The sequence below is a fragment of the Eptatretus burgeri genome, chromosome 4, assembly GCF_056783735.1.
Source record: "Eptatretus burgeri isolate ZD-2024b chromosome 4, Ebu_testis_v1, whole genome shotgun sequence".
Taxonomy (NCBI): domain Eukaryota; kingdom Metazoa; phylum Chordata; class Myxini; order Myxiniformes; family Myxinidae; genus Eptatretus; species Eptatretus burgeri.
The window spans coordinates 119,365,367-119,378,645 of record NC_140964.1 but is presented as its reverse complement, the minus strand read 5'-3'; the positions used below and the strand labels follow the sequence as shown (position 1 = coordinate 119,378,645).

Here is a 13,279-nt window from a genome sequence, read left to right as displayed (position 1 = left end):
CGAAACGAGTTATTAATTAAAAAAAAAAAAAAAAAAAAAAAGAGAAAGAATGGGTATTGCGAGTGAATATTTGGGTTGGTAGAATGACCAAGAGGTACACACACTCACTTCCAAGCTGTCTTCCCTGGGTTTGAATCCCAACGAAGCTGTAAACTGTCATTCCAGTGTTTCACAGACAGGGTTTTTCAATATGTGTCGTCCGTTAAACTGGGTGTCCTGTCTGCCACCATTAATTGGTGGAAGTTAAAGATACCAGAGTGTCCTTGAAGCGAGGTGAGCTATCACCAGTACCATGAACAAATCACAAAATTCTTGCTCCAATTCTTGCAAAGGCAACGGCAAACACCGAGCCATTATCAAGCAATGCTTTTGCAGCAATGACACTGCAAATCAGAGGATGGTACAAGATGAAAGAGGGAAAAAGAGGGGGGGGGGGAAGAGAAAAGAAAAGAGAAAACACACGCACACAAAAAAAAACAATAAACAATGTATGTTCTGTGGCTAGAATCTTTATTTCCCTTCACTCACAACAACAAATGCTGAAGACAATCAACAATGGAATATTGGACTACATTCACAATCACCAAAATTCATAATTGCAATTACAGCATTTAGCAATCTCCTTGCGAGAAGAACGATTCAGGTCATGCTGCCATACCAATGACCCCACAAGCAAGGCGTGCTCCAGCATTCCCAGTCTTAAGGCTTTCATCATTGCCACCTTTCCCCAAGTCATCTGGAGATGCATGTACCTTGAGGGAGATGCAAAAGGGAGTGGGTACAGGAGGAACAAGACTGTCAGTACATTTGGAATATGTAAACAAACATCCACCTACTTGGTGGGGAGGGGAGGCAGCAGATAACTTTCTTCCACCTCTCACAAAAGCACACTTTGGTAGGATTACAGAAAAACAAAAAACAAACAAGAAAATTTTTTTTAAAAGTCAATTGTTGCACATCACAAACGAGCACAAGGTGGCATCTGGGGTTACACAGTGAAGCTGGTCTCAGCAGTGATAAATACAGCATATCATCAACATGGCTCATCAGGACGTACGAAGGAAGTGAAGAATACCAATCCATACAAGGCAAGTTGGAGGTGAAGAAAAACGAGTTGATCAGAATCCAAAGCGTTTTTTAAAAAATATATATTTATTTATTTATTACCAAATGTGGTAAAAACACCGAGCAGTTGTCAACGACACAAAATACACCAAAATATCGAGATCGTCGTTTGACGACGTGGTTTTGTAGCTGTTTGGAACCAACTTCAAATGTTTCGTTACCGTTATAGTCTTAGTGTAGAGTCAACTTGACGATCGTGAAGCACGAAACGAGCAGAAATCAATCAAACTGACATGGCCAAGACCTGACGGAGGAGTCACTTCATGTGACTGTGCTCGGCATTGCAGTCACGACAGGCTTTTTTGGCCTGACAAGATCTCTTGAAGGATCAAACTTATGACCCAGGGTTTTTCAGGAAGAGTTGGTTTTGCATGCGAGGAGAGCAGGTGACATCATTTGATAAACACCCTCAGCAATCGATCTTGTGTACTTGTAAGATACTTTCCTCTTCGGTATTACTGTGATGCAGGACAAGCATGTGCTGAACTACTGCAAACAGAAGGCCAAGTAGTGGCTCTCAGTCTGCCCTTCTGATCAACGATACAAGCCTGGTGTTGGCTTAACGGTTAAGGTGGCCGGCTTAAGATCTTAAGGTCTTGAGTTTGAACCCGTTGTGCCATTGAAATAACTCCAGAAGAAGAGAGCAGAGGGTTCCACCATCTCAACACTTGCTCTCAGGCTGAAGGTGAAGAGCTCAGCTAAGACAGATGACATTGGGGCCTCCACGGCCAGCCATCATGGGCCAACAGTTTGATGACATGCCGTCAACTGTCGGTCCGATGCCGGACACATCTCCCAGATAATATGGCTGATAAGATGACATGCTTCCAGTCCGAAATCACACTTCACCGAGAGCATGAATATCCCCTCAGCAGTATCAGGAATGCGAACCAGTAACCCCCTTTACAGCGAAGGGGGAGCACAATGCGACGGTCTATACTACTGGTCACAAGAAGGACTGATTCACAGTCATGCTCGCCTGCACCGCAGATGGTGACAAGCTTCCCCCATATGTTGTGTTGAAGAGGAAGGCAATGCCCAAAGCCCATTTTTCAGCCAGCATCATTGTTAATGCGCAGTGGAAGGGGAAGATAGATGAGACTGGTCCAGAACTGGGTGCAAACGGTCTGGAGTAGTACGACAGATGGCCGTCTCTCGATGACAAAGCATGTTAATCCTGGATGCGTTCAGATGTCAAGACCGATGACACCAAAGTGCTACTCTGTTGGACCAACACCGATCTAGTCTCCATCCCAGGTAGGATGACATCGCTCCAGCAACAAGCCGTTTAAGGACGGGCTACATCACTGCTGATCCAACTGGACAATAAGCGGGGAGAAGACCTACACCAAGAGCGGGAGGGATGAGAAAGGTCAACCTTCCGATGATCTGCGGCTGGATCATCAAAGTGTGGGAGGAGATACCGTTGGACATAATCAATCAAGCATTTCTGAAATGCTGCATCTTCAACAACATGGATGGCACAGAAAACAACATCATTTGGGAGGAGGCTGCAAATGACCGACAGCGACATGAACTTGCTCTACCCTGATTCAGACAAGGAGTTACGTGACGTCTTCAACGAGGAAAGCATCGATGCGGATTTCCTTGGGTTTAGATGAAAAGCTTCAAACCAAACAGCCAATTTCTGGGCCACACAACCACAAGAAATACGAATGATACCGGTATAAATCCCATTTCTTCCTTTATCTAGCAACAAGAAAAAAAAAAATCTACGACATTAAAAAATAAGAAAGAAAAACAAAAACTTATTGGTAGCCTCTCCTCTCACTCTTCAACTTCTAGAAAATGAGAGAAAGACTGTTTGACAAAATTAAGTGGACATGGGAATAAGCCTGTTGATACCTCCGTCACTTTGTTCCATACAAAGTTAATGTACAAATGTATTTCGATCTCTATTTGAAAATAAAATCAATATATTCAGAGATTTGAGGGTCAAAAACAGGCGTGCAGTTTATACACCGGAAAATACATTCGGTGTTTATTTTTTTATATACCCTCTCGACAGCATCTATGGCTTTCCTGAGTAGTGGTGACCAGAACTGCACACAATATTCTAGATGTGGCCTCACTAAATTCCTCTGCAATGTTAACACCACCTCTTGATTGATAAATGATCCCCCTCCTAATACAACCTAAACCCCTATTTGCTTTACCGATAGCTGCCTGGCACTGTGCTGCCAACTTGCCTCCCATATCTATTACCACCCCCAGATCCTTCTCCTGTGTGACACGCTCTAAAATTTCCCCTCTCATCCTGTAATCTCCACTTTCATTGTTCTTTCGCATCCCCAACACCTTACACTTACTCAGGTTGAATTCCATCTGCCAATCTTTTGCCCAATCTATGAAAGTATCAATACTTTCCTGAATCCGATCACCACCCCCTCTGCGATCCACCTTTCCGTCATCTGCAAATTTGGAAAGCTTACTCTTCCCCCCACTATCTAAATAATGGTCCGAGTACTGAACCCTGACACACCCCGCTACTTCCATCTTCCCAGCAAGACATCCTCCCACTCACAGCCACTCTTTGCTTCCAAGCACTAATCCAGGTTCCAATCAAATGAGCTACCTGACCAGCCACTCCACAAGACCTCACTTTGGCAAACAACCTCCGATGTGGTACCTTATCAAATGCCTTCTTAAAATCGATATACTATGTCAACTGCCTTTCTCTCATCCACCCAATTAGACATGACTTCATAGAACTCTGAAAGATTTGTTAGACAGGAACTACCTTTGGTAAACCCATGCTGACTGCCTTTAATTAGTTTGCATTTGTTTAAATTGTTCTTCATCTGGTCCTTAATGTCTCCAACAACTTCCCCACATGCCTGGTGTTTGCTTAATGGTTGGGGTGGTGGGCTTTGGATCCTTGGGTCTTGAGTTCAAATCCCGCTCAGCTGTTGAATTAATACCAGGTGGGGTTAACTCGGCCTGTCGCTCTTCCGAGGTCGGCAAAATGAATGCCAGCATGCTGCTATACTGTGTCAGAGTGGCAACCCGTCCAGGATTGTGCCCAATAGCCAAGGAGACTGCTAAAGCAGCACCAATGCTCTGCACAGAGTAAGGTCCCAATCTCCTCCTCCTCCTCCTCCTTCCCCACAACTGAAGTCAAACCAACAGGTCCATAGTTTCCCAATTCTTCTCTGGATCCTTTCTTAACCCTTAGATGCATAAGTGGGTCAAAAAATGACCCAGTTTGGCTGTAAAATTGCAATCTCTTTTTTGCACTCATGCATCTAAGGGTTAAATAATGGCGTTACATTGGCTAATCTCCAATCCTCTGATTGAAAATATCCATGAACATCTCGCTAACCTGCTCAGCCGCTTCCCTCAATACTCTCGGGTGTATATTATCTGGACCCGGAGCCTTATCTTCTCTAAGATTACCGAGCTCTTACTTTACTTCCTCCGCTCCAACCTGAATCTTCTGTAAAAGCCCTTCCGCACCTCCTCGATAGATACTCTCAGCTATTGGCAATTCTCCTGACTGTTCTTGTGTAAAAGTTTAAGGTAATACCTGTTTAACAAGCCTGCCATCTCACTTTCATCACTAACCACTCTCCCAGTGCTATTCCTCAATGGACCCACACCAGATCCTCACCTGTTCTTTTCCCCTGATACACTTAAAGAAAGCCTTGCTATTATATTTAATATTCTTAGCCATGTCCTTTTCATACTTTTTTGGCTTGCAAAGTTATTTTTATTAACTTGCCTCTGTTTACTCCGATCGTGATATAAATCTAACTCCAGTCCTGATATTTTAAACCTAATAAATGACTTCTGCTTCTCCTCAATAGCATTCCTCATCTCACTGCTCAACCACGCTGGTCTCTTTCTGCTTCAAGTTTTACACCTCATTGGAATGTACTTGCTCTGCACTTGACACATTTGGTCCTTGAAGGCTTCCCATTTCTCTGATGCCGATTGTCCTGTTGTTCGAGTCTCCCAATTCTCTCCTCCTCCCCTCAAAGTTTGCCTTCTTGAAATCTAATAGCCTTACCCTGCTATCCTGAACTCTAACCCTTAACAGAATCTTTGCACACACTACGTCAAGGTCACTTGCTCCTAAATGTTCCCCGACCTCCACGTCCTCCACCGTATTGGGATCGATACTTAAAAGGAGGTCCAACACTGCACTCCCCCTCGTGGGCTTATCGACAAACTTGGTTAAAAAAACAATCCTCATCCGCTCTGCCCTTTCCCTGTTACTGGACTCAATCGATCCCTGCCAAGTTAAAATCCCCCATAATCAATACTCTTCCCCAACTGCATGCCCTTTTGAATTCCTCATGTACTCCTCCTTCCTCCTCTTCCTTCACACCCAGAGCCCTACAAAAGCATCCAACCAGTATGTTACTGTTTTTACAATCTCTAATCTCAACTCGTACAGAATCCTCCACATCAATTCCTTCCTTAATGTCACCCCTTTCTCTTGATGCAATGCTGTCCTTTACCCAGAATGCTACTCCACCTCCTATTCTCTCCTTCCCATCACACTGACACACCTTGTAGCCTTCTAATCCTATCCTCCAGTTACTCTCCTCCATAAACCATGTCTCACTCACTGCAACTATATCGTACTCCTCATTATCAAATTTGGCTTCAAGCTCTTCAATCCTATTATTTAATCTTCTGGCATTGGTATGGAATACGCTTAACTTTTCCCTTCCTGAAATTCTATTTTCGTGCCTGGCCTTATTCATCACAATTACTTCAGCCATTCCTTCCTTAATAGCTTCCCCACCCTCCGCTGACCTAAAAAAGCCTGAATTCCTTCCTAAATTCCCACTGCAAACCTTGCTGCCCCATTTCTAGTTAACATACGGCCATCATTCTGGAAACACTCCCTTTGTCTCTGAAATGATTCTCACTGCTTCTTAAATGTAAAACCTTCCTTCCTACACCATTCTTCCAGCCATTGGTTGATGTCTATTGCTCTGCTCATAATTTCTATATTAATTTCCTAATCTTGGGAGAAACCCAGAAAACATGACCTCACAACCCTTTGCTTTCAGCCACTTACCCAATATCCTGTATCTATTTTCAAAACCTCTTTGAAAATAAACTTTCCGGACATCATTCGCACCTCGGTGTACCACAACCAACTTTTTCCTGCGATGACCAGATACAATATAGTTTACCTTTCCTTCAATGTCCCCAACTCCTGCTCCTTCAGAACTGCACAGAATTCTGTGTCTACAATCCTTCGTGCAGAATGTACATATTTAAAAGTCTAATCACAAAAAAAAATCTCCCACACCTCATTTAAACCAATCTCTTTTGCTGCACCTTCACCACTGCCAGCATCCACTGTACCACAACAGCATTTTTTTTTTCTGTCATCCAATTTATCGCTACAAGACTCAAAAATTTTCACACCGATCGGATATAGTATTCTACGTATGCAATGAAGTCATAACAAAGGTACCAACGACTTGATTTATATAAAACTCGTTTCGAATGGGGAATACTTGACATGTACCAAGTTTCAAATTTTGCCATGGAGTATTTTCACAGCTCGAGGTCCAAAGTTTTTCCTTTTTTTTTTTTTTTCAACATGGCTGCCACACCACATGACCCATGATGTCACAATTATCATAGAAGCATTCTACATTTGTCACACCTTCGGTGAAAATTTAATGTTAATCCGACGAGAACTACGTTGTCGATGGCACACCATCGCATATTCCCGCGCGCACTGCTTTGTCCCATTAACGCTAGGGGAAATTTTATCTTGCAAAATGGATTGACTATTCTTTTCTATTTGATGTGCTTTATGACCAGACTTACTATGTTAAATAATCAGAAGTCATTGCAAGCATGTCAACATTTCAGGAAACATTAATTTAACAAAACTGTGCATAAATTTAATCATAGGAATGAACTGTGGATAATATTAATTATCATTATTCATAATAAATTAGATAAATACAGTAAAACCTGTGACTGTTTGTCACTCATGGGGGCCACATAAGTAACTTATTTATAAAATAATTTACCATGTACAATGGTAAATACACTTAAAAAAAAAAAAAATCAGCCCCCATGACCCCACCCCCTCTGGCCCAGCCCCTAGGGGTCATATCAAAAATCCAACAATGTTGTGCGCTTCCCCATACATATATCTACTATGACCCAAAGTTTCAAGATCCTATCAAACGGTGTAGGAGGAGCTATTTTGACCCCCTATCCGCGAAGCACCCCCTACCTCCCAAGCACCCTCTGATCATCATGTGTTCAAAATAATATGTTGTTAAATGTACAACTCAAGAATATGCTTGATTTACAAAGCTATGACAATTTTTTTTTATTTTTAAATCGACTCCCATGACCCCACCCCCTCTGGCACGGCCCCTAGGGGTCATATCAAAAATCCGAAAGTGTTGTGCACTTCCCCATACATATATCTACTATGTCCCAAAGTTTCAAGTTCCTATTTCAAACGGTGTAGGATGAGTTACAGGGTAAGACAGACGGACATACGGACGGCGGAGACAATCACAATATTCCCGCTTTTCTTCGAAAGCGCGGTAATAAAAAGCGGTTGCAGAGAAAATGAATTTGAAAGGGAACAAGGCCAAAAATTGCTGGCGGAATAAGAAACAGAAGAAAAAACAATCGGTGACCCAGCTTGAAAGGCTTGATACCCTAACTAGAACAAAGTCAATAGGCATGCTGTCCAAATCCCCATGCTTCCCACCTAAAGCAAAGTTGAAAGACAGCAAAAGAAGTTCCACCAGGAATGACCTGATGAAAAATTTTGATTTGATAAAATGCTGCTGCACACAAGGCGCAGCAAATGCACAATGGTTGTACATGTACCTCTTCAATTCTCAATCTAGGCAATGAACAATACAGAAACTGGCACAAACTTAAAAAACAAAAACAACAACAAAAAAAAAACACATTGCAGACATTTTAATTAATGTTACAAACCACAAGTGTTCGTCCAATAATAGAATTCAGGCCTGCAAGAGAGATAATCTTGTCAGAGATCTTCACGTGTGCAGTTCCAGTAGAATCTGCTTCAATGTTCCCAAGATCACCAACGTGTCTAGTTTAGGAAACAAAAAAAATATATATTTATGGAAAGCAAAAGGGGGTTGGGGGCATACAAGCGAAATACTTGTAAACATGATCAAGAGAACCCTTCCCCTTAAGCATCAAGCAAAGTGCAGCATCGATGGTCATCCTTGTATGCACCAATGCAACTTGAATGAAAGTTTGGTTTTGGCCTCACAGGAGTAACCCAGGGTGAATTTTTAACTTGCACTGGAAAACAAGTATATAAAAGATACCGCAAATGTGACATTGCAAACAAACAGTGAACTTTACCTGATGCTATCTGTGGGACCTCCATGGTTATGGTTGAGAGGGTTGAAGTGAGGACCAGCAGACAAGCAGCCTGGAAAATAAAAAATAAATAAGTCAAATTCTGACATTTTATGTATAATTTATTAATGGGATTCACATCATGAAACTTAAAATGCCTATTTTTTTTTTTTTAAATCACCAATTGTATTTTACAAAAACATATTTAAAAGTCCTCTCTACTTGAGGCCAGTAAGCTTACTTTTAATTACAAGCAAAGTCACAAACTCAATCATAAACAGCTGCAGACATCAAGTCTGTTCCCTTTTGAAAGAGCATGATATCTGAGCATCAGTTTGGATTCCGTCCCAGTCACAACGATGTACAGTACATGCTGTTTCTCCCCTCTCTCAGCAATGGTGGGAGGCCCTATATCTCAAACAATAGGTCAGGAAGGATATTGGATAGGGGATTCAGTCTGGCATACTACTCTGCTCAAGCTCACGACATGTGGCACATACAAGGAATCTTGATACCTGGCCGACTCATTGACCCCCCCCCCCCCACTCATTGCGCTCACCTCCTGTACCCTCATAGCTAAAGGAGGAGTGCCTTGGACCCAATATCGTTCTAAATCCAAGGGGCTCGTAGAGGAGCTCGACCATTGAACGGATAAACACATTTATTAAACAGAAGAAAAGGAAGAGTGGGGCCACCAACAGTGGGGTTGAGGAACAAAATAGAGGGAGATGTGGAGAGGAATGCAGAGTCAGGGAGGATGCATGGGGTGGACAAGACCGATACAGAAACAAACTGTCAGGAAGGAAAAACTGGAAATTTGGAAAGGTTGTCTTGGGGTAGGGGTTAGCTGGGTGTAAAAAAAAAAGATCACAGTTTGAGATCGGGGACAATCCGAGATGGTACTGAATGGCTGTCTTGAAGACTTGGAGGGAAGAACGAGATCAAAAAGGATGTGGAAGTTAGTTCGACAGGCAAAAAGAAAAAAAATGAGAACATTTTTCAAACCTGACAAATCCCTCCTATCCTGTCGCTCAGGACATCTAAACATCAGTCCACAGCTGTTTTCACCTTTTTGGCACCGTCACCCCTCGAGCTATTTCGCAAAACATTTATTTATTTGCATGGCAGGGGTTCCTGCTTCCGACTCAACATTTATTTATTTATTTATTTATATCTTTCTTTCCCTCTTCCTCGTACTCTGCACCCAGGCTAAATACCACTTTAGTACAGCAAAGGACTCGAACGAAGCAACCAACAAAGGTGTGAATAAATAAATATATAGATAGATATATGGGACTCGATGGATCGATAGATGGATAGATAAATAAATAGGAGACAGATAGATAAATAGGAGAGATAGATAAATAGAAAGATAGGAGATAGATAGATAAATAAATATAGATAGATAAATAGATAAAGATATAAAGATAGGAGATAGATAAATAGATTTTAATAGATAAATACATAGATATAGATAAAGATAAATAGGAGATAGATAAATAGATATAGGTATAAAAATAGGAGAGATAGATAAATAGGAGAGATAGATATTGATAAATAGATAAAGATATAAAGATAGGAGATAGATAAATAGAAATAGATAGATAAATAGAAATAGAAATAGATAGATAAATAGAAATAGATAGATAAAAGGATAGATAAATAGACATAGATATTCACATACGAGATAGACAAATAGAAATAGAATATGGATAGACAAATAGATATAGATAGATAAATAGATAGATATAGAGATTGAGAGATAGATAAATAGGAGAGATAGATAAATAGATATAGAGATAGATATAGAGATTGAGAGATAGATAAATAGGAGAGATAGATAAATAGATATAGAGATAGATATAGAGATTGAGAGATAAATCGGATAAATAGATAAATAGATAAATAGGAGAGACAGATAAATAGATATAGAGAGATAAATATAGAAAGATATCGATAGATAAATAGATACTAGGAGATAGATATAGATAGATAGAGATTGAGAGATAAATCCGATAAATAGATAAAGATAGATAAATAGGAGAGATAGATAGATATAGAGATTGAGAGATAGATAAATAGGAGAGATAGATAAATAGATATAGAGATTGAGAGATAAATCGGATAAATAGATAAATGGAGAGATAGATAAATAGATACTACGAGATAGATAAATAGGAGAGATAGATATAGAAATATATCGATAGATAAATAGATACTAGGAGATAGATATAGAGATAGATATAGAGATTGAGAGATAAATCGGATAAATAGATATAGACAGATAAATAGATACTAGGAGATAGATATAGAGATAGATAGGAGAGATAGATATGGAGATAGATATAGAGATTGAGAGATAAATAGGAGAGATAGATAAATATATAAAGACAGATAAATAGATAAATAGAGATAGATATAGATAGATAAATAGATAGATAAATAGGAGAGATAGATTAATAGATATCAAAAGATAAATAGGAGAGATAGATAAATCGGATAAATAGATTAATAGATATATAGATAGATAGATAGCCCAAGGAGCCTGGTGTTGGCGAAGTGGTTTGGGCAGCGGCTTGGGATCCAAAAGGTCCTGAGTTCAATCCCCGTTGGGCCACTGAATTAATACACCAGGGGGTTGACTCAGCCTGTCATCCTTCCGAGGTCGGCGAAATGAGTACCAGTAAACTGGGCCGGTGTATACCCCGGTTAAAATAGGTGTACCATATCCCTGTGTCGTAAGAGGCGACCAGGGTTGCGTCAGGAAGGGCATCCGGTGTAAAACATGTGCCAAATCACTACGTGGATCATACGGATGATCCGCTGTGGCGCCCCCTAACGGGAGCAGCCGAAAGAAGAAGAAGAAGAGATAGATAGCCCAACAGTTATGAGAATCCAATTCGTTGTTACAACATATCGGCGCCTTGCCACAAACTGGTGAACAAATCATTTATTTATTTATTGCTCAACAGACAGACAAACAGACGAGGGTTGGAGCGCTGGGCAAACCGTTGGTGTTGTCCCCAAACTGGTGGACATGGAAGCCGTGCTGTCCGGGAGTAAGATGTTTCACCTCGCCAGAGAGCTCGACCGGACTCTGCAAACAGGACAAGAAACTGGGAGATTGAAACAAACAAACAAAATAACAAAAACCTCAACTACCGAGGATGAGGTCGTCTCTTACCCCTTCAGCATCGTCCTGAACCATATAGACATTGCCGGTCACATCGCCATCGCCACGCAACACACAAACGGCACGACGAACCATCGTGAGCGAAGGAAAGAGCGACGACCTGTCGAAGTCTCGGGTAACGACTTTTAATGGCGCGCGCCAAGGTGAACCCGGAAGTGTTTTACAAAATGACGGCCCAGGTAACAAGGGTGAAAAATTTAAACTTTATAATAATTACAAAAAAATCCGAAATAAAAATGCGATTGAAAGTGAAGAAGGTGAAACGATTGCAATTTAATCGCAGCAATATAATATGTATCTTCAATTAAATGATGCAACACAGGTACGATGGGCCGAATGGCCTCCTTCTGTTGTAAAGTGTTGTCCGAGGAGTTGGGCGGTGTATTGAGTGTCAGGTTAAGCTAATGTCGTTATCTTTTTTTATTATTATTATCCCCATCATTCACATATTCTCCCACATGTATATCTGAGCTGCAGAAAAAAAAATTCATTTTTTACAGTATTCGCCGTTGCCTTTTGCCCTTTAGTTCAATTCACGAGACGGTCGTATGACGTCACATTTCGTTGATCGGTGGATAAGAGCGGTGCGTTCAGTTACCAAGTTTCTTGTCGAGCGCTCGCCAAGTGGCTTAAGCACTCAAGCAAACACGCCATTGGAAACTTCATGAGGAACAGCTGGCTTGGCAAGCGCTAGCTAACTGCTTAGTAACTGAATACACCCAAAGGATTGACAATCTGAATGTTGAGGTCAACGCACCACTATCTTTAGACCCCCAAGGAAGCGACTCAACGCACCACCATCTTTAGACCCCCAACGAAGCGACTCGACGCACCACCATCTTTAGACCCCAACGAAGCGACTCAACGCACCACCATCTTTAGACCCCCAACGAAGCGACTCGACGCACCACCATCTTTAGACCCCCAACGAAGCGACTCGACGCACCACCATCTTTAGACCCCAACGAAGCGACTCGACGCACCACCATCTTTAGACCCCCAACGAAGCGACTCAACGCACCACCATCTTTAGACCCCAACGAAGCGACTCGACGCACCACCATCTTTAGACCCCCAACGAAGCGACTCCAACCATTCAGAATCCGGCCACATCGGCCATTTTGCTCACACAAGAGGGTGCGTTCCCTTAGCAAGCGGCTTGCAAAACAGTCGACAGGGAACGTTTGGCTTGGCAAGCGATAGCAAGCCGCTTGTTAACGGAACACACCCCCAGGGCTACTCAACAAAGATTTCCTTTAACTGTAGACATCAACTCTCTTATTCCTCGTTTCTCCCGGTCATGGACCCACCGACCAAAGGCTGTTCCGTCTCTTCTCTCCAGGATTTTTTAGCAAGTAGTGCACCGCCATATCATGGCAGCCACAGCTCGAGGGGGAGCACTCGGGAGAGTGCAAAACCTCCGCAGCCAATACTGCTGGGTCACTCAAGTGAACCTGATATCTTATTCATTAAATATGATGTCAACAGTGCTGACAGAGTTATAGTTCTTTTCTCCAACATTTTTTTTTGGGGGGGGGGGGGTTGGAAATCACTTAAAACATGTAGAAATCCAAAAAAAAAAATTCAAATATTTTTTTC

The 13,279-nt window shown here is 41.6% G+C and overlaps 1 protein-coding gene across 1 annotated transcript; it reads right to left on the bottom strand.

Moving 5' to 3' along the window:
- Window positions 1-493: 493 nt before the first annotated feature.
- On the bottom strand, window positions 494-11,868 carry SOD1 (superoxide dismutase 1). Its single transcript, XM_085879875.1, has 5 exons — window positions 11,672-11,868; window positions 11,497-11,584; window positions 8,491-8,560; window positions 8,092-8,209; window positions 494-752 (listed from the first exon to the last, which is right to left on the bottom strand). Exons 1-5 carry the CDS (start codon window positions 11,753-11,755, stop codon window positions 645-647), a joined length of 468 nt encoding a protein of 155 aa, XP_085736001.1. The 5' UTR covers window positions 11,756-11,868; the 3' UTR covers window positions 494-644.
- Window positions 11,869-13,279: the final 1,411 nt, after the last annotated feature.